The sequence below is a fragment of the Bombina bombina genome, chromosome 1 (genome assembly GCF_027579735.1).
Source record: "Bombina bombina isolate aBomBom1 chromosome 1, aBomBom1.pri, whole genome shotgun sequence".
NCBI lineage: Eukaryota > Metazoa > Chordata > Amphibia > Anura > Bombinatoridae > Bombina > Bombina bombina.
Window position 1 is genome coordinate 296350116 of NC_069499.1, and position 27714 is coordinate 296377829.

Genomic DNA, 27714 nt, shown 5'->3' on the forward strand with positions numbered 1-27714 from the left:
CAAAACCCTTTCCTCCTCTGTTTAGCTAAGTCTAGTCCAATTTAAATAAAAGATTGCCTGCTTATTTTTACTTCCAAATGTAGAACCTTGCATTTTCCAATATTAAATCTAATTTTTCAAGTATCAAATCTCAATTGACAACAAACAAGCAATATCTAATGTCATGAGAACAATACTGTATAATTACTATCAGATATCATAAAAATACAATATAACCAAGGGTATCTCATTTTTTCATCTAATCAAACATGTTTGCAAGACAGCCAATTTAGATTAAGTTTGATCCACAAATATCAATGCACTATTTGTCTACTTTGTTTACAGACATTTTTCCTTCAAGAGTATCTTTATATTTTTCTATCTGAAAGAGTGTTCAGCCTAGGGCAGAAGTGTTTATCGCAGTGCTTCACTTTAAAATGATTGAATATATTCTGAATAAGATGTCTATATACCTTCAAGCATGCTGACATGCATGGCATCATTGGCTCTCTTTGGCACACTTAACATCACCTCAAGCCCATCCTTGATTTCTCCTTTTCCCTCTTCACAGCAAGTTAAGAGCTCCTGTGGAGAAAAAAATGTTCTTATCAATTGCAATGAAAATGAGCTTGTTTTGGAAAATTGGGAGCTTAACTTGTGTTTGGAACAGATTGTGAAGAGGTGGGAGAATTGTTTGGGTTTGAAGCAGACAGTGGAAACATGGACCACAACTTGAAAATTTATGAGAAGTGTTTAGATTTGGGTAGACCCTAGGAAGATAGGAGGACTGTTTGCATCTGGAGGACAGTTTAGAAGGTAGGAAGAAAGATTGACTTTGACAAAAACATGGAATTTTGAGAGAGAAGTACACTTTGGGATAGTTAGCAAGAATGTTTTTGGGTTTGGTTAGTAACAGAGTGTTGGGTGGGGCAGACCTGATGGTGGTGAGTGTGGAGCATATTCTCAATAGATGACAAAGGTTTGGGGTCTGAATCCCATTGTTAAGTAGTGGAAGTGAGTGTGACACTAAGAAGGGTGGAATTAGTCTGGGTGTTGGAATAGGTAGTGAGAACTTGAGAGAGTTTATGGTTGGAAAATTAGTTTTCTAAATCCTTAGAAGTTGCAGAAAGAGTTTGAGAAGCTTGTAGTAGAAACTGAGAAATATGAAAATATTGTATTTGAAAGATATTCTAGAAAGATAAATTAAAGAAAATTATTATAGTTTGGAGCATATTCTGGTATTTGTTTTGAAGGTAACACTAATTAAGCTTGGAGCAGTATTTGGCATTGAAGCAGACTGCAGACTGAATGGGATGAGTTTGGAACCAGTTCTAGATCTGGAATATTTGGTTTAGGAGCAGAGTCTTGGTAGGTGGAGAGAATTTTGGGGTGTACATTGTTTTCTTTAAAGAAAGGGAAGTTTGGGTTTGGAGAAAATTCTGGGAAGGTGGGTAAATGCAAAGTAGATTCTCAAAATAAAGGAGAGTTTGGTTTTGATATTTAATGGCATATATAGGTCTATATTTTGTCATATATTTCTAAATACCCATGAAACTAAGTAGTTACCAGAAAAGTTAAAGGGACAGTAAACACCTTGAGATAATTATATAAAATGTTTAGTTATGAATAATGAAACAATTTTGCAATATATTTTCATTATTTATTTTCCTTCCCTTTCATGTATTTTAGCTCTGAAAACTGAGCTTAGAATGCACCTTGCTGACTTCTCAAGTTTAACATTGCTACATATCTGCCCCTAGTTGGCTTTAACAGATAACAACTGCAAATCAATTCACTTTATACTAACTTTATGACTGGGACTACCATTGCTGTCTGCCGACTAAAGTCCAAATAAGGTAATGGTGGGTTGAGTTTGGCTATTGAAAAATAGCCGCAGTAAAAAAGGATGTTAATTTGTAAAAAAAAAAAAACTTAAATACTTGGCTATGTTATTCTAAAGAACACAACCAATATGTCTTATTATTACAAGGTGTTTACTTTCCCTTTAACTAGTAATTGACACTGAATAGTTTCATCAACAGTAACCCTCAATTGGCTGTTACTGCATAGGTGAACACTCAGGGGGCTGTTACTCCAAAGGTAAACTCTCATTGATCTGCTAACCCTGGGGCATTACTGAAGCTGTTACAACAGATATTAGCTCACAGTATACTGTTACTGCAGTATGCAATCTGTAGATATGATTGTAGTACTGACCAAAGGGGTAGCTCATTTGCCCTATCACAATGTAAAGCTCCTTAAATACCACTGCCATTGAGAGTATTAGGAACCTGTAATATATTCTGGGTGAAGCAATGGCTTAGAGCAGGAGCAGAAAAAGATGTTACATATCTTCAGATGACTTCAGTCTCACAGTCTCATGTTCCTAACAGCAGTTGAAAGGAAGTTCTATTTTTTAAATAGCATGTGTAGGTAGCCATACATAGATAGATACATAGGTCAAGTCTCTTTGGGAGAAGTGTATGTTATATGGGGGTTATAGGAGATTCTAAGGTATTAGGGAAATGTTTGGGATTTGATTGGGGGGTCGTCTGGTAGCTTATTCTTAAAGGGATATGAAACTCAAATTTTTTATTTTATGATTCAGATATAGCATGCGATTTTAAACAGCTTTATAATTACTTCTATTATCAATTGTTCTTCGTTCTCTTGGTATCTTTAGTTGAAAAGCAGCTTAGGAGCCGGCCCATTTCTGGAGCACTATATGGCAGCAGTTTTGAAAGAATGTTATCCATTTGCAAGAGTACTAGATAACAGCACTATTCCCTGCCATTTAGTGTTCCAGATACCTACCTAAGTATCTCTTCAGCACAGAATATTATGGGAATGAAGCAAATATTTTTTTAAATGGTTTGCTCTGCCTGAATCACAAAATATTTGTTTTGGATTTCATATCCTTTTAATGGAGGAGAGATGTTAGAAATTTAGTATAGATCCAGATAATGTGAAGGAAAATTGTACCTTGAGCAGAAGTTGGTATTTCGTTATCCTTTGGACTGGTTTTATTAGATATGAGGAAATTGAGTTTGCCAGTCCATGTCGCTGCTGGATCTCCTACAGGATAGAAATAAGGATGATTATAATTAGTCTTCAAAAATACTAGTATTTAGCACTTATCATATATATATATTTATATATACTTACATCAAAGAAAGACCCAGCATGCTCCAGGATAAGCTGACTTGAGTCTGGTTTGTTTTTACAGTATGTCACATACATGTGAAATTTGTCAGCCTGGAGAATCGGAGAATCCAAATTAAAGGTAGAATTACATTACATGAGTCTAGAGATGTGAAGTTAAATAACTTCATGCAGGGACATCTAGAGTATGGGGTCTCTCATTGACTATAACCTTTATTCTATCTGCTTTATTGTCTAGATTTCTTACCCATGTGACAAAGCAATGTCCCACATCCTCCGGCAGCTGCTCATATTTCTCAAGCTCCTTCAGGAATATGCTGTTGAACAGAGAGGAATCATGATAGTGAGGGAGGAAGAACATTAACTCAAGTGAGCATGGGGAACATTACTATTTCACATATAATTTAAAGTTTGGCTTTATAAATCCCTTGAATCAAGATACACCATGTCCAAGAGTTACTTGATTGTACTGGTTTTTGTCTTCTTCTTCTGGCTCCTGTAGAAAGTGTGCAGGCATAATTCCACTATAAACTCACTTGTTATGAAAGTCGTAGATCTCCTGGATGTTGCCAAAGATGATGTGCTCTTTGTTCATGATACCGTTGGGAATTTCCTCCACGCCGCTGGTCATCTCCCAGAGGTATGTCTGGAAGAGAGGAGGACACGGGCTGACCTCTGGCAGGGAGAGAGAACCTCGGACTGGCCCAGCCCCAGAAAACAGGACACTGTGTAACAAAGAGGTGAATACAATAACAATGGCACCGAGTATTTATACAGGGAAGATCCCACACATGCACAGAAAACCTAATGAACAACTATCTGGGAAGGAATAAAGTAAAAATACAGGAAATGTTCTGATTAACCTAATATTGGTGTTTGTGTACTGAGCTGCAAGAATATTAAAACATCACTAACCTTAGGATGTATCAGGAGTGGTCCCTCTAGGTGTAATAATGCTCACAGCAAATATGAGGGTGCTGCTATTTATTTGTAATATAGATATAATTATGCAAATACAGGAAGGCATCTTTAGCTATTTATTTTTTTAAAAATGGTTGATATTATGATGAAGATGAAAAAATAAAGATTTAGGCCACACTTACATTGTTGCCAATTATTGGGAGTTGTAAAGTGCTAACAATTTCAGATCTCAAAATCCTGCATTGTCTACCATTTTAACCCAGTTTGCATATATTTGTATTACGTTTTACCAGCTAGCGAAAAACTTGGCAGATGTTAAGCACATAATGGCTATTTTTTCCCCTAAGTTTCAACTATGCAAGACGTAATTGCTTTTGTATAGTCTGTAGTTAGTGACCGGGACCGATATTTACATAAGTATATGTAATTAATATACATATATAAGTGACATCCCAAAAGGCTAAAGTGATCAATAGAAACCATGAGAAAACAAAAATCTTGACCTCAACATTGAGAAATAGAGGCCCATTTATCAAGCTCCGCGGCTCCATAACCCTGTCCGCCTGCTCTGACATTGCCGCAATTCAACCCGAACGAGTTGATTGACACCTCCCTGCTTTAATAAATTGGCCTCATAGTGTTTAGAAAACCACTTATTACAATCTTTCTTTTTATTTCATAGTCACATTTTCAGGATTGTAAAATACAGTATTCTCATCTCTAAGAACAAGGTTTCTCTAAGCAATCATGTGATCAGGAGTTTAGTATTTGCCGTTCAGTTTTGCTTGTTTAAAGAGACATTAAACACTTTGAAAATATTAATACAAATTTTTTAATTATATGTAGTAAAACAACTTTGCTATATATTTTCATTATTTATTTTGTCTTCTTTTCCTATAATTTGATTCTGAATATTGTGGGCTTCTTAAATTCCTGTTAAAAGTGGAAGTGCAGACACAGCTGTATTCCACGCAGTCATTGGTTGCACACTCTAGTAAGACATTTATAACTGTCTCTAATTGGCCTTAGCAGAAAAAGAAACCTAAGTTACAATATGGCAGCACCCACTGCTTTATAGAGATTAGCATTTGAAAAAATACATGTATATTATTTTATTCTCAGGCTAATCTTTGCTCTGAATACATCATTCTATTAATTATTTATTTAGGGCCAGATTACAAGTTGAGCTCAAAATATTGCTTTTGCGAAAGCGATATTTGCGCTCAGTTTAGTAATTCCAGTGCACCTAAATGTGTGCTTGTATTATGAGTTAGATGCAATGCGAACTGGAGCAGCAAGTTGTAAGTCAAACAGCAAATGTAAATACATATGTATATGATTATATAAATATATATTTATGTGTTAAAATGTGCATATACACATATATATGAATATAAGCATATACATATATATTTACTGGGAACACACAATTCCCATTGACCGCAATGTAAAGGCACTTTTCACTTTAGCCCCCAAAAACTGTCTAGAGCTGTAATTTAAAAAAAAACACATAATTTATGCTTACCAGATAAATTCCTTCCCTTCTGGATAGGGAGAGTCCACGGCTTCACTCCTTACTGTTGGGAAATACAACAAATGGCCACCAGGAGGAGGCAAAGACATCCCAGCCAAAGGCTTAAATATCCCTCCTCCCACTTCCTCATTACCCCAGTCATTCTGCCGAGGGAACAAGGAAAAATAGGAGAAACATTAGGGTATAAATGGTGCCAGAAGAATAAAATAAATAATAGGGGACTGCCCATAGATAAGAAAAAACAGGCGGGGCCGTGGACTCTCCCTATCCAGAAGGAAAGGAATTTATCTGGTAAGCATAAATGATGTTTCCTTCCTAAGATAGGGAGAGTCCACGGCTTCATTCCTTACTGTTGGGAAAACTATACCCAAGCTCCAGAGGACACGGAATGAATAACGGGAGGGAACAAAAAGGAAGAGGTGGACCCTATTCTGAGGGCACCACAGCCTGTAAAACTTTTCTTCCGAAAGCCGCTTCAGCCAAAGCAAAAACATCAAACTTGTAAAATTTTGAAAAAGTATGTAAGGAGGACCAGGTAGCCGCCTTACAAATCTGATCCATAGAGGCCTCGTTCTTAAAGGCCCAATAGGAAGTCACCACTTTAGTGGAATGAGCCGTTATCCTCTAAGGAGGACGATGTCCCACTGTCTCATAAGCTAAGCGGATGACACTCCTTTACCAAAAAGATAGGGAAGTCAAAGTAGCCTTCTGCCCCTTAAGCTTCCCCGAATAGACAACAAACAAAGAGGAAGATTGTCTAAACTCCTTCGTAGCCTGAAGATAGAACTTCAAGGCACGAACCACATCGATGAAGAAGGATTAGGACACAAGGAAGGAACCACAATCTCCTGATTGATGTTGCGATTTGACACAACCATAGGAAGAAAACCTAATTTAGTACGTAAAACTGCCTTATCTGCATGAAAAATCAGATAAGGGGGCTCACATTGCAAAGCAGAGATCTCAGAAACGCCAATAAAAAAAGAACCATCCAAGATAGCAATTTAATGTCAACGGAATGCAGAAGCTCAAATGGAACCTGTTGCAAAACCCGAAGAACAAGATTTAGGCACCAAGGAGGAGCCCCAGATCTAAACACAGGTCTGATCCTAATCAGAGCCTTAACAAATGACTGCATGTCTGGAAGCTCAGCCAGTTTCTTGTGCAATAAAACCGATAGGGCCGAAGTCTGTCCCCTCAGGGAACTAGCTGAAAGGCCCTTCTTCAGCCTATCCTGGAGAAAAGATAAGTTCCTGGCAACCTTAACTCTGTGCCAGGAAAAACCACACTCTTCAGACCAGAATAAGTAGGTCCTCCACACCTTGTGGTAGATATGCCGAGTAACTGGTTTACGAGCTTGAATAAGTTTATCAATGACACTCTCAGAGAAACCTCTCTTGGCTATGACTAAGCATTTAATCTCCACGCAGTCAGCCTCAGAGAATCTAGATTTTGATGAGCAAATGGACCTTGTATCAGCAGGTCTCTGTAACAAGGTAACTTCCACGGAGGAGATGAGGACATACCCAATAGATCTGCGAACCACGTCCTTGGCGGCCACGATGGAGCAATCAGGATTGCTGATATCCGCTCCTGCTTGATGCGGGCTACCACTCAAGGAAGAAGCGGTAATGGAGGAAAAAGATATATGAGTTTGAACCTCCAGGGCACTACTAGTGCATCTATTAGATCCGCTTGGGGATCCCTCAACCTCGACCCATACCTGGGTAGCTTAGTATTGAGACGGGATGCCATGAGATCTATCTCCGGCGTCCCCCACTTGCTGCATATGTCTACAAACACCTCGGGATGTAGAGACCATTCCCCTGGATGGAAGAATTGCCTGCTGAGAAAATCCGCTTCCCAGTTGTCCACACCCGGAATGTGGATCGCTGACAGCGAACAGCTGTGGGCCTCCGCCCACTCCAGAATCTGAGATACTTCCTTCACCGCCAAGGAATTTCTCGCTCCTCCCCTGATGGTTGATGTAAGCCACCAAGGTTATATTGTCTGATCGGAATCTGATAAACTGGGACGAACCCAGAAGTTGCCAAGTCTTCAAGGCCTTGAAGATTGCCCGTAGTTCCAAAATATTGACAGATCTGAATGATCGCCATTCCGCTGCCTCAGCATGCACAGTTGTAAAGGTCTGAGACGGAACCTGGCAAAAGGAATGATGCCCATGCAGGACACCATGAGACCAATCACCTCCATACACTGAGCCACAGAGGGACTCTAGGAGGTCTGGAGGGCAAGACATGCCGAAGTTAGCTTGAACGTCTCTGGTCTGTTAGAAATATCTTCATGGATATGGGGTCTATTATAGTACCCAGGAATTCCACCCTGGTACTTTGGATAAGAGAACTCTTTTCCAATTTTATCTTCCATCCATGTGATCGAAGAAGACTGAGAAGGGATTCTGAGAATTCTTATGCAAGACAAAAGGATGGTGCTTGCACCAGAATATCGTCCAAGTATGGGGCTACTGCAATACCCTGAGTTCTGGCAATGGCTAGAAGAGCCCCCAGAACCTTCATAAAGATTCTTGGAGCAGTAGCTAGACCAAACAGAAGGGCAATGAACTGGAAGTGCTGGTCCAGGAATGCAAACCTCAGAAATTTAAAGTGTTCCCTGTGGATTGGAACATGAAGGTAAGGGTCCTTCAGCTCTATAGTGGTCATAAACTGGCCTTCCTGAATTAATAGAAAGATGGATCTTATCATCTCCATCTTGAAGGAAGGGACACTGAGAAATTTGTTCAAGCACTTTAGGTCAAGAATTGTCCTAACGTGACGAAAGGCAAAGAATGACTGGAGTAATGAGGAAGTGGGAGGGATATTTAAGCCTTTGGCTGGGGTGTCTTTGTCTCCTACTGGTGGCCAGGTGTTGTATTTCCCAACAGTAAGGAATGAAGCCGTAGACTCTCCCTATTTTAGGAAGGAAAATAAAAGTTGCTACATTTTTTATTTTTGAAAAGGCACTCTATACTTTTTTGAGGCTTTAAGAAACTTTGGGAACAACACACATAAGAGGTGAGTGCACGGTAGACTTCAGAGCGCTGCCAAGCCCTGAGACAGTAATACCAAAAGAAAGCAGGGTCTCCAGCACATATAATCACTTTATTTTACACAGACAGCGACGTTTCGGGGATCACAGACCCTTATTCATGCTTGGTATTAGTACATAGGCCTTTTACATCTTTAAATACCCAAAATTTGGCGCCTTCTACCTTCTGACTGTGAGAAGAGCTCCCTCTACTGGCCAATGTTATACATGCACTAACATTGCTAAATACAAAGTATCTAAAAATTGATTACAAAGCATATAATTATATCAATTCATTGAAACACATATTCTTTAAAATTTCATATAAATCCTTAAAAACAATTCATAGCTAGAATTAAGTTTAGGAATTATGGATAATTTGGATAAACTCACAAGGAGCACATTACAAGAGACTATTAGAAAAAATATTTGTTTATATGTGCTGGAGACCCTGCTTACTTTTGGTATTACTGTCTCAGGGCTTGGCAGCTCTCTGAAGTCTACTGTGCACTCACCTCTTATGTGTGCTGTTCCCAAAGTTTCTTAAAGTATCCATTTGGCTGCTGGCATATCGAGCATACAGAGATCAACATGCTTTCTGAAAGCAGTGAAACACAGAAAACCGATGGTAGCATCATGTTTGCATACACTGATATTGATGCAGCTAGAATTACAGCATTAATGAAAGGCTCCAGGGAATATTTGAGAGCAATATCTGGTGAGACTGGAAGTAAGGAGTATGAAACCCTTAAACTTAAACAGATGAAGTGGGAATTACATGCCAACATGCTGGCAGAGTATTATCGTGTGAAGAGGATCCCCAGGGGCTTGCGCATGAACACCCGCCCGACGCTGCTCAGCAACAACAAAACCTATTGTGACCAGTTTGAGGCGATACTGAATAAGTGTTCATACGATCTGATCGTATGGACTGTGGAGTGTCTGCAGACAGAAATGGAAACACAAGAGGTAAAGATCCAGAAATGTAAAGATGAATTACAGACCTGCTTGTCGCAAGAACAATTTGATAACATGGAACAGAAGATTGCTTCCAAGGTTGCAGTTATACAAAAAGCCATCAAGGAGGTAAAGAGGTCCAAATTCATGCAGGATGAAGAGGATTATCGGCTGGGTAGAGTATACCGCTGGCGTTCCGGTGACCATGGGCAACCGCGGTACAGTAGGACCCAGAGGTAGACACAGACACCAGCCGACAAGGAGAGAGCGTCATGATGACGCAACCGGCACTTCCAACACGTCAGATACGTCACAAGGTTCCTCCCCTTTAGGATCGAGCAGCAGCGAAGACAGCGCCGGATCCATCGGGGGGGCAGGAAACACCGCCGGAGCTGGGGGAAATACGATCCGCAGATCGGAATGCAGGAAGATGAGAAAGTAAGCAATTTAATCTCTATCACTAACAACAGCACCCCACGCCTGACACCTATTGAGGGGGACAATGACATTGTAATAAACACTTCTGAATATGTGTTAAATGATAAAGAGTTAACACTACTTAACAAGGGACTTTCATTCTGTCCTTTTTATGACACGGATTTCTTTGAGTTAGAAAAAGATCTTCAAAGACTTTACCGCAACATAAAACTGAAAGTGTGGTTCAGTAATGAAAGGACTATAATTGACAGCAATGTCCAGACCCCTGAATGGACTTTAAAGAATCTGGGCCTTAGCAAGAAAAGTTCTTTTAACCCAAATGTAAACAACAGCAGTGTAAACACATTTATCAATGTGATTCAAAATGGGGTTAAAAAGTTACGAGAGGAGTATAAAAATAAAAAACATACTTTGATGTGGCATAAGAATGAGCGTGTAACTTTAACTTATTTTGCTAAGGGTGAAAATGATGTATTAAATTCCTTGAAAAAGAATAAAAACATCATTTTTAAGGGGGCAGATAAGGGCGGGGCTATTGTTCTGTTAGACAAAAAAATACTATGTCAATGAAGCCCTTTCCCAGTTAAGTGATTTAGATACTTATAAGCCACTACAGGGGAATCCTCTAGTTAACATACAAAAGGAGGTGACCGCTATTGTACAAAGGACATTAAACCAGGGGATTATAGACAAAAAGTTGTCTGAGTATCTATGTGTGAATAATCCAAGGACACCAGTGTTTTATACAGTCCCCAAAGTCCATAAGGACAAACAGAGACCCCCTGGGAGACCCATAGTCTCCTCGGTGGAATCAGTGTTTACCAACATCTCTAAGTTCCTTGACAACATTTTATAGCCGGAGGTTATGGGGATGTCCAGTTACATTAAAGATACTAATAACTTCATGAGTAAGGCAAGAAACTTAGAGTTCCCTAGTGAAAAATTCCTCCTGTTCACCATGGATGTAAGAAGTTTGTATACGTCAATCAAACACGAAACTGGTATATCCATAATAAGAAAAACATTGATGGTGAACAGGAGGTATAATCAAGGACAAGTGAAATTTGTAGAGGATTTATTGAGTATTATTCTTTATTGGAACTACTTCATTTTTTCAGGACAACTGGTATGTCCAGGTAAAGGGCACTGCAATGGGCTCCAACGTTGCCCCATCATACGCCAACCTCTTCATGTGTGAATTTGAGGAGAGTATCGTCTATAAGAATGATTTATTCAAACAATTTGGAGCCGTATGGTGGAGGTATATAGACGATATCTTTGGCGTATGGTGGGGCAGCGTGGAGTCCCTTGTACAATTTGTAAGTGAGCTCAACTCTGAAGTGAGGGATCTTTCCTTCACATTAAATTTTAGTGAAGAGAGCATACCTTTCCTGGACACACTGGTTCTCAAAAAAGGACATTCCCTTGAATTTGATTTATATAGAAAGGAGACTGACAAGAATAGCATATTGAAGTATAACAGTTTTCATCCCAGACCACTAGGGAACTCACTCCCTAGGAGTCAGCTGTTAAGAGTGAATAGGATTGTAGATAATGAGGAGACACGCAAGGTGAGGTCCAGAGAGATGTCTAAAAAGTTTAGTGACAGACGATATCCAAAAAAACTGTTGGAACACACTATGGAGACTTTAGGTGACATTAGGGATAAAAATCCAAAGGATAATAGACTAGTGTTTGTCAGTCAGTATAGCACATTAATTAATAAGATATCAAGTCTGATACGTAAAAATTGGCATATACTCAAAGAATGCAACACCAATATTGCACAATTACAGGAACCACCTCTAATGGCACATAAAAGAGTCAAAAGTTTAAGATATCACCTTGTCCATACAGACTTAGGTACTAATATACAGAATAGACAACAGCATTTAAGTAAAAAGAACATGGGTACTTTCCCTTGCCTAAGTTGCATGAGTTGTCATGCAATAATAAAATGAGCATTCTTCCATCATCCACATAGTGGGAAAAAGTTTCCAATTAAGGGATTTTACACATGTGAAACTACCCATGTCGTGTATCTCATTAAATGTCCTTGTTCCTTTATCTACATAGGTGAGACCACCCGTAAGGTGAGAGACCGCCCTTGTCCAAACATTTTTTGGAGAAAGGGCATAACATAAGCCAACTTAGGTGGCAGGTCATTGACAACATCCCCCCTAACAGAAGAGGTATCGATAGGGAACGTGTATTGAAACAAAGAGAGATGTGGTGGGTCCATAAATTAGACAGTATGACACCAAAAGGCCTCAATAGGGACTTCGATTTAAGCTGTTTTTTCTAATGGTCTCTTGTAATGTGCTCCTTGTGAGTTTATCCAAATTATCCATAATTCCTAAACTTAATTCTAGCTATGAATTGTTTTTAAGGATTTATATGAAATTTTAAAGAATATTTGTTTCAATGAATTGATATAATTATATGCTTTGTAATTCATTTTTAGATACTTTGTATTTAGCAATGTTAGTGCATGTATAACATTGGCCAGTAGAGGGAGCTCTTGTCACAGTCAGAAGGGAGAAGGCGCCAAATTTTGGGTATTTAAAGATGTAAAAGGCCTATGTACTAATACCAAGCATGAATAAGGGGCTGTGATCCCCGAAACGTCGCTATCTGTGTAAAATAAAGTGATTACATGTGCTGGAGACCCTGCTTTCTTTTGGTATACTTTTTTGAGGAGCAGTTGGGGCTCTTTTAAAAAAATTAAAAAGCGGTCTGACCTCTGGTTAATTTTTTTAACCACCTATTGCCCAGGCCAGCTCATGGTAGCAATAACCAGACACTCGCAAATTGATCCATTTGCGGGCGCACAATAAAGTAGCGCTCCACTTATAATCTAGGCCTTGGTGTTTAATGTCCCTTTCAAAGAGCGTTCTTCGTATCGTTATAGAAATGAAGCAAAGAAAAACCGCATTCTGTACTATGAGAGTGAGCTTTGGAAATCGTAGTCTATAAAGTGAGGTTTACTGTCCTTACCCTTTGCAGTTTCATGACTTACAGTGTGAGAAATGTGAAAAAGATTAAAAATGTTGGGGCCACTTTCTTTTGCACTATTCATTTTGTTTTTGGATAAAATCGCTGCCAAAATGGGAAGTAATTTTTTCAATGAAAGAAAAAATCTGAAAAAAAATTATTATTTATTGAAAAAAACAACTTTATTTTAGACAATGTACAGAGGGATTTGGTTTCCAGTACACTGTCACACTATTTTGCCTGCTCTTTGTGACTTAACGTCTCCTTTTGTGATCCGTAAGTTGTGGTCAATGTTTGTAAGGAGCTTGAGGGCCCGTGTTTCTGGCGAGCCTGCAGGTTCGCCAGAAACACCAGTTATGAAGCAGCGGTCTAAAGACCACTGCTCCATAACCCTGTCCACCTGCTCTGATGAGGCGGACAGGAATCGCCGGAATTCAACCCGATCGAGTACGATCGGGTTGATTGACACCCCCCTGCTGTCGGCCGATTGCCCGCGAGTCTGCAGGGGGCGGCATTGCACCAGCAGCACACGAGAGCTGCTGGTGCAATGCTGAATACAGAGAGAGTATTGCTCTCCGCATTCAGCGATGTCTGTCGGACCTGATCCGCACTGTCGGATCAGGTCCGACAGACATTTCATAAATAGGCCTTGATAAGTAAACATGGTGCTAATTATTGTTTAGTGCTTACCACTGAATTCAAAAGGAAACACAAATGGTAAACGCGGATGAGATTTAGGAAGAGCAAACAGGGTCAATGTAAACTGCCAAGGGATCTGAAGAGTTAAATAAATAAAAAATCTTTGCTGCAGACGACAATTCAATGGCAACTATGTAAAAGTGGTCTTAATTTTTACTCTTTCTGTGCATATGTAATTATTAAAAATTCCCAATGAGTAAATTGTCTTGCCTGGTGAGAAGGCATTATTAAATGGCATGTTAACTCATTTTCCCAATTAACAGGTGCATTTAAAAATATTAAGACTGGGCTCTGACTTGAAATTAAACCTTTAGGAAATATATTGACTGTGTTTAAAGGCTTAATGACACAGTCAAGGTTTGCTGAATGCACATGTCCTGTGGAATGGATTCCCTAAATGGCCACTTGTAGAAACCTAATATGCTAGTATGGCGATGCTGGGATGTCTTCATAGATATGCTGGCCATATGGAAGGGTGCTGACAGTGCATTGATCCAGTGGGTGACTGTTATTTGAAAGGTGGCAGAATGGATACCCAGGATGTAAAGTGCTAGAGTGACTGTGTGTAAATGTCCAGTGTGGATGTATTAATATGATCAGGCTGTGTGTATATATTTGGGGGCCGATTTACTTGGCCGCGAATGTGCAGGGGGCGGCATTGCACAAGCATTTCACAAGAAATGCTTGTGCAATAATAAATGCCGACAGCGTATGCTGTCGGCAATTATCATTGCACAAGCATTTCTCGTGAAATGCTTGTGCAATGCTGCCTCCTGCACATTCGCAGACAATCGGCCACTAGCTGGGGTGTCAATACAACCCGATCGGATTGGGCTGATTGCTGTCCGCCGCCTCAGAGGTGTTGGACGAGTTAAGGAGCAGCAGTCTTATGACCGCTGCTTCTAAACTCCTGATTCAGGAATTAGCATCATACGGTGCTTGATAAATTGGCCCTCTAGAGTGTCTATGTGCAATTAAAGAGGTTGGCTGTGAGAAGATTCATGAGGTGATTTTAGGTGTCTCAGGATCACTGACTGCAAATGCCTATGGTAGCTGTAAGAAAATGCCTGTTGTGCCTGTGTATGAAGATAACATGTGCCTTACTGCTCTTTGTAGATACAAAGGGGCCGATTTATCAAGGCCCAGATGCATCTGTTTCCGCGCGAGCCTTTAGGCTCTCCGGAAACAGGAGTTAAGAAGCTGCGGTCTTAAGACCGCTGCTCCTTAACTTGTCTGGCACCTCTGAGGCGGCGAACAGCAATCAGCCCGATCGGATATGATTGGGTTGATTCACACCCCCCTGCTAGCGACCGATTGGCCGCGAATGTGCAGGGGGTGTCATTGCACAAGCATTTCACGAGAAATGCTTGTGCAATGATAAATGCCTACAGCATATGCTGTCTGCATTTATCGATGTCTGCTCGCACTATTATAAATCGGCCCCAAAGTCTTGTCTTGCCTGGATGCCTGTTTGGCATTTATATGCATTCTTCAAGGAATTCATAGTCAGTGACAGCTGTATGTAGAAGTCTAGGGGCCTAAACCTCTCTGGTCTAGTGAGAGTATCTAAGAAGTCTCCTCGGTAATGCTAGGTCCCTCAAGGGATTTTAACAACTGCATTACAATATATACATAATGCTAACAAAATGCCAACGAGTTTGCATGATTTCTCTCCATGATGGCGAGGTGTTTGCGCCTTGCCGCCACCAATAGATACCAAAGCAGCTGTGTAAAAATGCCATTGTTTACTGTAATATACATCTCAGTGTCTGTGAAAAGATGCCATGGTGTCTGATTTGTTTTCATGCCTCATTTGCATTGGCATTTAGTGACCATAGCAATTACTTATTAGTCTGTAGGCAGATATGGAGATGATAATGCAATATGAATGACTTGTAGGTGTAAAGAGTGTATGAGTTTGTATTACAGTGTTATGTATATACCTGAAATCTGCCATGTACCCACATAAAACCTCCTATAGACTAGAAGCAGAACTACCTGCACATGTATTTTACTATTTCATGGATCTGTTGTAAATTCCAAGGGCAAGTTATTGATTTTTTTTTTATAATAATAAGAATAAATATGTTTGGTTGGTGTTATGCTGCCATTATGAACACTACTAGACTAATGTGAAGAGTTTGCATCTGTAGTGAGATGAAGGGACTTGTACAAAGACACATGAAGGTGATACCGGGATAGCAGGGCGACTAGCACCATCCAGTAAGCTTTTCAATGACTATAAGAACCTACTACATTACAGACATCTTCAGATCCAGCTGTGGTTCGCTGGGATTTTATCAGACCTGAAAACGGACAGAGGTGCAATCACCAGGGGTGCAGTGGTGTCCTGAGTATTACCTCCATACATTCGTGCAGATCTCTGACATAGGCTTTCTCTGTCTGCAGCAACTCAGCCATGATAAACCTGCAAGCAAAAGCATTTCATGTGATGATAGTGCAGTTCAACAGAATGCAGAGGATATATGAATTAGCTTTTATTTCAGGGTATTCCCTAGTGTGCAGTCTGCATATCACTACTATACAGTAACGGTGTAGTGCCCACCATCTGTTTCTAGGTGTCTATGATGGCTCAGTGTTGCTGAATTCCTTGAGGTATTTTGGAAAAAAATAATGAACGCCATTTAGAAGTATATTTATATACATTTATATATAGCCAAATTCTTGTGGTCAGTTCCCTAGTAATCATCCAGAAGAGTTTGAACTTGATAACCCACCCTGTTCCCACCACCATACATACTCTTTCTTCCGTGCAGACTTCCTCTTCTCTTCATTGAGCTCATGGCTAGCGTCCCGTAGCTTCACCTCTGGGTCAGTTAGGATGGCTGGCACAATGTCCAGTTCCAAGTCTTTACTCTCCTAGATGTGAATATAGATATTTTGTCACAGTTAACTGGGACATCTGCCAATGCTTGTATTCCTCATGAAACCGTCTTCAAGTTTTCTTGAAATGTTATAACCTTCTATACATTAAATGTTACTGTTAAGATTTGAAATCTTTAAAAGGAAGTTGCATTTAAATTGTAAATGTGCTGCTTCAGCAAGAGAGTATTTCTAAAGCACAGCTTTAATGAATACTCCTGTGCTGAATAAACCCACTTTTTCTCTGTCAGGCTTGGGGAAGTTGTGGTAGTCGTCCCTATAAGCCAGTGAGCAATGAACATGTTTCCTACTAGTTTAAAGTTAAAGGGACATTAAACCCACAGCATATATAATTTACAACAATTACTCATGGTATTGCAAATTTTTCTATTCAGCTAGAGCATACGAATTTATTAGTTGCAGTGGTAGTAAAGAAATAGTAAATCATAATGATAATAAGTTATTACATATATAAATCAGCTCACTATTAGATTTAAAGATTCAAGTGTGGATAATTATATTCCATATGAAGAATGTCCCTTTTCGATAGCAATAGTTTGGCTCTTGCCGTTAAGTCTATGGGGCCGATTTATTAAATGTCGGACAGACATGATCCGCTGTAGCGGATCATGTCGGCTGCTAGCAGGGGCTGTCAATCATCACAATCGTATATGATTGGAATGAATGCGGTCCGCCACAAAAAGGGCCATGAAACCCACATTTTTTCTTTCATGATTTAGAAAGAGAATGCAATTTTAAACATCTTTCTAATTTACTTATATTATCTAATTTGTTTTATTCTCTTGATATTCTTTGCTGAAAAGCATATCTAGATATGCTCAGTAGCTGCTGATTGGTTGCTGCACATAGAAGCCTTGTGTGATTGGCTCACCATGTGCATTGCTTTTTCTTCAACTAAGGATATCTAAGAAATGAAGCAAAATAAATAATAGAAGTAAATTGTAATGTTGTTTAAATTTGTATTCTCTATCTGAATCATGAAAGAAAGATTTTGGGTTTAGTGGTCCTTTAAGGAGCAGCGGTCTTACGAGCACTGCTTCTTAACTCTTGTTTCCAGTGATCTGGAAACATTGGGGGTTGATTGCAGCATCCGCTGCTTGATAAATCTACCCAGAAGTAAATTGTAATGTTGTTTAAATTTGTATTCTCTATCTGAATCATGAAAGAAAGATTTTGGGTAAATTGTAATGTTGTTTAAATTTGTATTCTCTATCTGAATCATGAAAGAAAGATTTTGGGTTTAGTGGACTTTTAAGGAGCAGCGGTCTTACGAGCACTGCTTCTTAACTCTTGTTTCCAGTGATCTGGAAACATTGGGGGTTGATTGCAGCATCCGCTGCTTGATAAATCTACCCATATGTGTTATTCTACCAAGTTGAAATTGTTCTAGCACTTGAAGGTACAGTATTAGTTGTTAAAATCTGTATGCTCTCAATGAATGATACCCGATTTCCTTTTTAACAACTTTTCAATAAACTTCTATTATCAAATTTGCTTCATTCTATTAGTATCTTTGTTGAAGGAGCAGCTACACACTACTGGGAGCTAGCTGACCATATTGGTTGAGCCAATGACAAGAAGCATATATGTTCAGCAACCAATCAGCAGCTAGCACCCATTAGTGCATTACTGCTCCTAAACATAACTAGGTATAATTTTCAACAAAGGATATCAAGAGAACACTATAAATTAGATAGTAGAAGTAAATTGGAAACTTGTTAAAAACTTCATGCTCTATCAGAATCATGAAAAGTTAATTTTGAGTTTACTACCCCTTTAATACTGCCATTTTGCCAATTAACAAGGTTTTGCAGATCAAGAGCATTCTGGGATAAAACTCTTGAAAAGCTTGGTGGAATCCATATTCCTCATCTTGATGCATTTCAGTTTTGAATAGAAGTATTTTTGTATTATACAAGTATTAGCAAAAATTATTTTAATAAAAGCTATAGCTGTTTCAAAAGTGTATTTAAGTATGCACCGTGCACCAGCATTTTAAACACAGCACTTGCTCAGAAAGCCTAAGGTGCTTGTACCATCTGGTAATGACTCAATTTGTTAATTGCTGATATGATGCAAACCCCTCTGATGCTCCTAGGAGCTGCAGTATTTAAAATGCTGGTGCACTGAGAATATCTAGATATACTTCACATACAGAGAAAAATGTTAACACCAAAACAGCGATAGCTTTTACTAGAAGAATTTTTGCCAATACATGTATTTTACAAACATCTTCCTATTCAAAAATGTAATTCATCTATGTGCATTTAAATTTTGACCAGAATGTCCTTTTAAGTATGAAAAAGGAACTCCAGCAAGAAGTGGAACAAGCTCACTTTTGAGAAGTTTATTACAGCAAAAGCAGGTGAAATAAATAATTAATATATATTGCAGGATTGCTTAACATCCTTTTAATTTTTTAAATCCAAAAAAGGAGTAAAAAAGCATTCAAAAAAGTGCAAGAGCTGGAAAATAATATTGTGCTTTTATAAAAAAAAAAATATAACCATCAAAAACAGGGTGGGCCTCATGGACTCTTGCCATTATGAAAGAAATTAATTTATCAGGTAAGTTCTTACATAAATTATGTTTTCTTTCATGTAAATGGAAAGAGTCTATGAGTTAGTGACGTATGGGATTAAATACCCAAGATGTTGAAGTCCACAGAAGAGTCACTAGAAAGGGAGGGATAAAATAAAAACAGCTATTTCCGCTGAGAAATTAAATCCACAAAATAAGTTCTTATAAACAGAAGAATCAAACTGAGACAGCTGCATGAAGAACCTTTCTACCAAAGGCTGCTTCAGAAGAACCAAATACATCAAAATGGTAAAATTTAGTAAATGTATGCAAAGAAGACCAAGTTGCTGCTTTGCAAATCTGATCAACTGAAGCTTCATTCTTACAAGCCCACAAAGTGGCAACTGATCTAGTAGAATGAGCTGTAATTCTCTGAGGCGGAGACCGTCCCACCTCCAAATAAGCCTTGTGAATCAAACGCTTTAACCAAGATGCCAAAGAAATTGCAGAGGCTTTCTGACCTTTCCTAGAACCAGAAAAGACAACAAATAGACTAGAAGTCTTCCTGAAATCCTTAGTAGCTTCCACATAGTATTTCAAAGCTCTTACCACATCCAAAGAATGTAACGATTTCTCAGGAGAATACTTAGGATTCGGACAGAAAGAAGGAACAACAATTTCCCTACTAATGTTGTTAGAATTCACAACTTTAGGAAGAAATTTAAACAAAGTCAGCAAAACAGCTTTATCCTTATGAAAAATCAGAAAAGGAGACTCACAAGAGAGAGAAGACAATTCAGAAACACTTCTAGCAGAAGAGATAGCCAAAATGAACAACACTTTCCAAGAAAATAGTCTAATATCCAAAGAATGCATAGGCTCAAAAGGAGGAGCCTGCAAAGTCTTCAAAACCAAATTAAGACTCCATGAAGGAGAAATAGACTTAATAACAACAGGCTTGATACGGACCAAAGCCTGAACAAAACAGTGAATATCAGAAAGTTTAGCAATCTTTCTATGAAATAAAACAGAGCAGAGATTTGTCAAAGTACTTTGAATTTATTTATGAGAACACCATAAAATATAGGTTTTCCAAACCCGATAATAAATCTTCCTAGAAACAGACTTACGAGCCTGCAATAGTATTGATCACTGAGTCAGAGAAAGCTCTATGACTAAGCACTAAACGTTCAATTTCCATACCTTCAAATTTAGCAATTTGAGATACTGATGGAAAAACGGCCCTTGAGACAGAAGGTCTGGCCTTAAAGCAAGTGACCAAGGTTGGCAACTGGACATCCGGACAAGATCCGCATACCAAAACCTGTGAGGCCATGCTGGTGCTATCAGAAACACATGCAATTGTTCCATTATGATCTTGGAGATCACCCTTGGAAGAAGAACTAGAGGCGGAAAAATATAAGCAAGTTGGTAAGACCAAGAAACTGCTAATGCATCCACCATCTCCGCCTGAGGATCCCTGGACCTGGAAAGGTATCTGGGAAGTTTCCTGTTTAGATGAGAAGCCATCAGATCTATTTCTGGCAAACCCCACATCTGTACAATCTGAAACCACACATCTGGATGGAGAGACCACTCCCCCGGATGCAAAGTCTGATGGCTGAGATAATCCGCTTCCCAATTGTCTACACCTGAGATATGAATTGCAGAAATTAGACAAGAGTTGGATTCCGCCCAAGAAAGTATCCTTGATACTTCTTTCATTGCTAAAGGACTGCGAGTCCCTCTCTGATGATTGACATATGCCACAGTTGTGATATTGTCTGTCTGAAAATGATTAAAAAGTTCTCTCTTTAATAGAGGCCAATCCTGAAGAGCTCTCAAGATAGCACGGAGTTCTAAAATATTGATTGGTAACCTCGCCTCTTGAGGTTTCCAAACCCCTTGTGCTGTTAGAGACCCCCAGACAGCTCCCCAACCTGTGAGACTTGCATCTCTTGAGATCACAGTCCAGGACGGATGAACAAAATAGGCCCCTTGAATAATCCGATAGTCCAACCACCAGAACAGAGGAATCAAGAAACTCTTTGGTAAATTGATCCTCCAACCATGACTTTGAAGAAACACTAGTTGATTTGTGTGATATTCTGCTAAATGAAAAGATTGAGCTAGTACCAGGATATCGTCCAAATAAGGAAACACTGCAATACCCTGCTCTCTGATTACAAATAGAAGGGCACTGAGAACCTTCGAAAAGATTCTTGGAGCTGTCGCTAGGCCAAATGGAAGGGTGACACATTGATAATGCTTGTCTAGAAAAGAGAATCTCAGAAACCGATAGTGACCTGGATGAATCGGAATGTGAAGATAAGCGTGCTGTAAGTCTGTTGCGGCATGTAATGACCTTGCTGAACAAAAGGCAGAATAGTCCTAAAAGTCACCATCTTGAAAGTGGGGACCCTTACAAAACAATTCAAAAATATCAGATCCAGAACTGGTCTGAATGAATTTTCTTTCTTTGGGACAATGAATAGATTTGAATAAAAACCCAGACCCTGTTCCTGAAGCAGAACTGGTATAATCACCCCTGAAAGTTCCAGATCTGAAACACACTTTATAAAAGCCTGAGCTTTCACAGGATTTGTTGGAACATGAGAGAGAAAGAATCTCCTCACAGGAGGTCTTATTCTGAAACATATTCGATACCCTTGGGAAACAATGCTCTGAATCCACTGATTCTGAACAGAACCTGCCCAAATGCTTTGAAATAATTTCACTCTGCCCCCCACCAGTTGAACTGGATTGAGGGCCGCACCTTCATTCAGTCTTGGGGGCTGTCTTTGGCTCTTTATAAGGCTTGGATTAATTCCAACTTGAAGATGGCCTCCAATTGGAATCCTTAGGGGAAGGAGTGGTTTTCTGTTCTCTATTATGACGAAAGGAACAAAACTGATTAGAAGCTTTAAATGTACCCTTGGACTTCTTATCTTGGGGCAAAAAAAAACTACCTTCATCCCAGTGATAGTGGAAATAATAGAATCCAACTGAGAACCAAATAAATTATTACCCTGGAAAAAGAGAGATCGTAATCTAGATTTAGATACCATATCAGCATTCCATGATTTAAGCAATAAAGCTCTTCTAGCTAGAATAGCTAAAGACATAGATTTAACATCAATCTTGATAATATCAAAAATAGCATCACAGATAAAATAATTAGCATGTTGAAGCAAACAAACAATGCTAGAAAAATCAGTATCTGTTTCCTGATTTGCTAGGCTATCCAACCAAAAAGTTGATGCAGCCGCAACATCAGTCATAGAAATGGCAGGCCTGAGAATATAGCCAGAATGTAAATAAGCTTTCCTTAGATAGGATTCAATCTTCCTATCTAAAGGATCCTTAAAAGAAGTACTATCTTCCATAGGAATAGTAGTACGCTTGGCAAGAGTAGAAATAGCCCGATCAACCTGAAGGACTTTTTCCCAAAATTAGCTACTGGTAAAGGATATAACTTCTTAAACCTAGAATGATTAAAAGAAGCACGAGGCTTAGACCATTCTTTAGCAATCACATCAGAAACGGCATCTGGAACAGGAAAAATCTCAGGAGCAATCACAGGAGGTTTTAAAACAGAATTTAAACGCTTACTGGATTTGTTATCAAGAGGATCCGACTACTCAATACCCAAAGTAACTAATACTTCTCTCAACAAAGACCAAATATATTCAATCTTAAAAATATAAGAAGATTTATCAACTTCAATGTCTCTAGTAGGATCTTCTGAACCAGAGAGATCCTCTTCAGAGGAGGATATTTCAGTATGTTGACGGTCATCAAAAATTTTATCAGCTTTATGAGAAATTTGAAAAGACGTTTTACGTTTATTAGAAAGTGGAATAGCAGACATAGCCTTTTGTATTGCATCAGCAATATAATTTTTCATATCAACAGGGATATCATGTACATTAGATATTGAGGGAACAAGAGACGCTGTACCAGTACTAATAGAAACATTAACGGCATGCAAAAGCTTATCATGACAACTGTTACATAATATAGCCAGAGATTATAATCTCAGCTATTTTACAACAGATACACTTAGCTTTGGTAGAACAGTGTTCAGTCAGCATGGTTCCTAGTCCTACAGTAGCTTCTGAGACAGGATCAGACTGTGACATCTTGTCAAATGTAAAAGAAAAAATAACATTTAAACAAGATATCCAATTTCCTCATATAGCAGTTTCAGGAATGGGAAAAAATGCATATGCTAAATAAGCAGAAAAGCAAACAGCATAGCCCTCTAGAATATAAAGAGAGCAGGTAGCATAAAGGAAATGGGATAATATAAAAAAAAATGGCGCCAAGTATGACGCATGACGCAAAGTAAAAAAATGTTGCCGCCAATCAACATCCAGAAATGACGCAACTCGTGTCATAACAAGCGACTTCGCGCCAAACAACCTAACATCAATAAAACCGCAGGAAATTATGAAACTTGCGACACTATAGACGCAAATTTGCTGCAAAAAAATTTGCAACAAAAATGACGCAATAAATAATAACAGTTTGAGCAAAATTTAAGAAAAAAAACAAGTCAAATTGGAAAAAAAAGACTATACCCCAGGTAAGAAAATAATTTCCTAAAACATGATTCTCATACTGAAACTGTTAGACTGCAAAGGGAAATATACATAGATCTGACTTATGGCAAATATAAGTAAATACATATATTTAAAACTTTATATTAATACATAAAGTGCCAAACATAGCTGAGAGTGTCTTAAATAATGATACATACTTACCGAAGACTCCCATCAACATATCGCAGACAGCCAAACCAGTACTAAAAACTATCAGCAGAGGTAATGGTATAAGAGTATATCGTCGATCTGAAAAGGGAGGTAGGAGATGAATCCCTACGGCCGGTAACAGAGGGCCCTTGAAAAGATTTCCCATGAGTGAAACCATAAAAATCAACAGGCAATACTCTCTTCACATCCCTCTGACAAACACTGTACTCTTAGAGGAATTGGGCTTCAGAATGCTTAGAAGCGCTTATTATAGAAGAATCATAAAAATCAAGCACAAACTTACTTCACCACCTCCATAGGAGGCCCAGTTTGTAAAAACTAAAGTATGTGTGTGGTGGGAGGTATATTTATAGGCATTTTGAGGTTTTGGAAACTTTGCCCCCTCCTGGTAGGAATGTATATCCCAAATGACACTAGCTCATGGACTCTTGCCATTTACATGAAAGAAAATACATAACGTCTGCTCCTTCAAATGCATTGGAGTGCAATATCGCTTTAAGGATAGATCTTGTCAGCTGCTTTCCATTCTCTATGACTAAAATTCTGTCCACTGCTATTACTTCAGTTTTGTAATGGAATTAGTACCAAATATATTTTACTTCTCTCATTTGTATTCATTATTATAAACTGGTGCCTCTTATACTCTAATGCTTTTCTGTAGAACATAGCAAACAAGTCTTCTTGGAAGGAATCATGTATTTACTGGCGTACAAAATGGCAGCAGCTTCCTGTCTGAGAAGCAATCAGGAACTATTACATTAATGGGTGTTATACTATAAAAGGCCTTCCTGACAACACACATATGATAGGTCATGGTCTGATGAATGTTAGCCGAGTATTGAAAAGGTCACACACAGCATCTGGCAGCAGATGGCCTCTGTGCATTAGCTAAGGGGCCACATTACTTGGTGCTTTTGTAAGATGACTAAACCCTTCACATGTACCTCAGTGGTCATTCCGAGGGCTCTTTGCAGACTGCAGTGGTATTTGCCCATTCGCAGGGAAAAGTCCCGGTAGTGCTTGTTCACAGTTGTAACCCATTTCTTCAGCTCTGTGGCGTGAACGTGACCTTTCTCCACAAAACTGTCAGCCAACTGGATCAGAAGCTTTACCTTCTCCTTCGTTTGCTGTGAAAGACAAGAGTACACAATATGAAGCTAATGTTAGCGTGATCGTTGAAAGGAAACGCATTCCGCCGAGCACAATCTAAATTTGTGCTTGTCAAGTTAGCGCAACTGAAGACCTTGTGTAAAGAGTTCGGCTAAAAATAGATGTGCACCAAACACAACATAAATACATTAAAATAAACTGTTACACTCATATAAACACTATAAAACAAAAAATAGTTATATAAATATTAATAACATTTTGTTATATGGGTTAAAAAGTATATAGTATATGACAGGGTGTTTAAATAGAAACGGCTATATTATGTGTATGTGTATATATATATATATATATATATATATATATATATATATATATATATATGTTTAAATGTATATTTATATATGTATATACAAACATATATACACACACACACATATATATATATTGTTTATGATATAATTTAAAATATTACAATATAGAAAATATGTATATCCAGTTGTTATAGTCTAAGTATATAGCTAGAATTACAATCCATAACTGGCAACTTGAATTACTGCAGATAATTTTCCCTTTAAGAGATAATATAAATATTAAATTAAGTATGTAACAAGAGATGTTTTGATATTTCATCTAAAAGTTACCTTTTTATGTGTGGTGTAAATAATGTGGAATTATGTAAACTAATCCTTGCTTTAAGACTACATGATATGTAATACATAGGGGCAGATTTATCATCTATAGCGAATCATGTCCACGGTCCACCCTGCATCACTAAATGCCGACAGCATACACTGTCGTCATTTAACATTGCACAAGCAGTTCTGGTGAATTGCCTGTACAATGCTGCCGCCTTCAGACTCGTGGCCAATTGGCCGCTAGCAGGGGGGTGTCAATCAACCCGAACGTATACGATTGGGCGATTGCTATCCGCTGCCTCAGAGGCGGCTGACGAGTTAAGGAGCAGTGGTCTTAAGACCACTGCTTCTTAACTCTTGTTTCCAGCGAGCCTGAAGGCTCGTGCGGAAACAGCTGTATTTAGGGTCATTCGGCCCTTAATAAATCGGCTCCAAAGTGTATAGTGATTTTGGCTAAGTAAAACCTTGTCACTTTAATCTGAGGTTATCTATGCATAGTAAGAGTTAAGTTTTTAGACTATTTAAAGGATACAGGGGGGCAGCTGTGTATCCCTGATGAAGTGCCGTATGGGCAGGAAACGCATTGGATGAATGTTGTTGCTGATACTGAAGGTGATGTTATACTAAAATTTTAATGCAACTTTGAATAAATGATGGATTTTTACTTTTAACTTGGAGCTTCTTCTGTACATTTATGTATATATATATATATTAGAATGCAATAAAAAAAATTTTTTATGTTTTAAGATATTTGAGTGGAAAGGGCTCCAAAGTGCATATATGCATATGTGTGTGTGTGTGTGTGTATATATATATATATATATATATATATATATATATATATATATATATATATATATATATATATATATATGTGTATATATATATATATATATATATATATATATATATACATACACACACACACACACACACACATACACACACACACATGCATACATACACTTTGGAGCCCTTTCCACTCAAATACCTTAAAACACAAAAAAAATTATTTGTATTGCATTCTAATATTACTGTGTTTTAGTGTGTATTTACTGTGAATATTTTAGATTCAAATGTTCTACGCATAGGAGAAAATGTTATTTGTACAAAGGGCAAGATTACATATACGGCACAGGCTTCAGCGCAAGTGCTGAAGCCCGCTCAACCCATAATTTCCCCTCGCACATTGGGGTATTACATATACCGTGCCGGCAGTTCATAAAGTGCCGTAAGTCGGATAAACTATTGATGTCCAGAAATGAGCATAGTGACTTAAGGCACTTTAGAAACTGCCGGCGCCTAAGAAAATAATACAAAAATAAAAAATCTTCTGTAAAAGTCTAACCCGCCTCCCAAAAATAAACCTGACACATAAAACCCCCTATATACGCCATCAAACCCACATCGGAACTAATAATAAATATATTAACCCCTAAACCGACAACCCCCACACTGCAATAAGCCTGATTAAACTATTAACCCCTAACCTGCAATTCACCCACATCGCGATCTACCTGATAAAAGTATTAACCCCTAAACCCGCCAACCCCAACATCGCAAACTACCTAATGTATTAACCTCTAATCCGCCATTAACCCACATCACAAAGTCCTTATGAAAACCGCCATCCCCCACAATGCAAATAAATAATTAAATTACTAAGCCCCATAGCCTAACACCCCCTAACCTAACACCCCTAAATTAACCCAAATTACCTAAATTAAAAAATACTAAAGTTACTAACTATTGAAATAAAAAACCTAACACTACTTTAAAAACATACAGCTAGATTACGAGTTTTGCGTTATGAGGGGTGCGATACTAACTTGCACATTATTTTAACCGCTCACTTACCTACAGCGCTGGTGTTACAGGTTTTTATAAACCCGGCGTTAAAAGACAAGAAGTGAGCGTAGAGCAAAAAACTGGGCTCCATACTGCACTCCAATACCAGCGCTGCTTAAGTCAGCGGTGAGCTGGTTATACGTGCTCGTGCACGGTTTCCCCATAGACAATGGGGAGAGCCGGCTGAAAAAAA

At 38.6% G+C, this 27714-nt stretch overlaps 1 protein-coding gene across 1 annotated transcript in view; it reads right to left on the bottom strand.

Moving 5' to 3' along the window:
- Positions 1-27714, bottom strand: part of KALRN (kalirin RhoGEF kinase) — a 731621-nt gene that overhangs the window by 539953 nt on the left and 163954 nt on the right. Inside the window, exons 16-23 of the mRNA XM_053698064.1 lie at positions 24873-25055; positions 16491-16609; positions 16091-16157; positions 3678-3787; positions 3389-3458; positions 3145-3234; positions 2962-3054; positions 453-564 (exon numbers count right to left, since the gene is read on the bottom strand). Of these exons, the coding sequence (XP_053554039.1) occupies positions 453-564; positions 2962-3054; positions 3145-3234; positions 3389-3458; positions 3678-3787; positions 16091-16157; positions 16491-16609; positions 24873-25055 (844 nt within the window). The remainder of the gene's footprint in view (positions 1-452; positions 565-2961; positions 3055-3144; positions 3235-3388; positions 3459-3677; positions 3788-16090; positions 16158-16490; positions 16610-24872; positions 25056-27714) is intronic.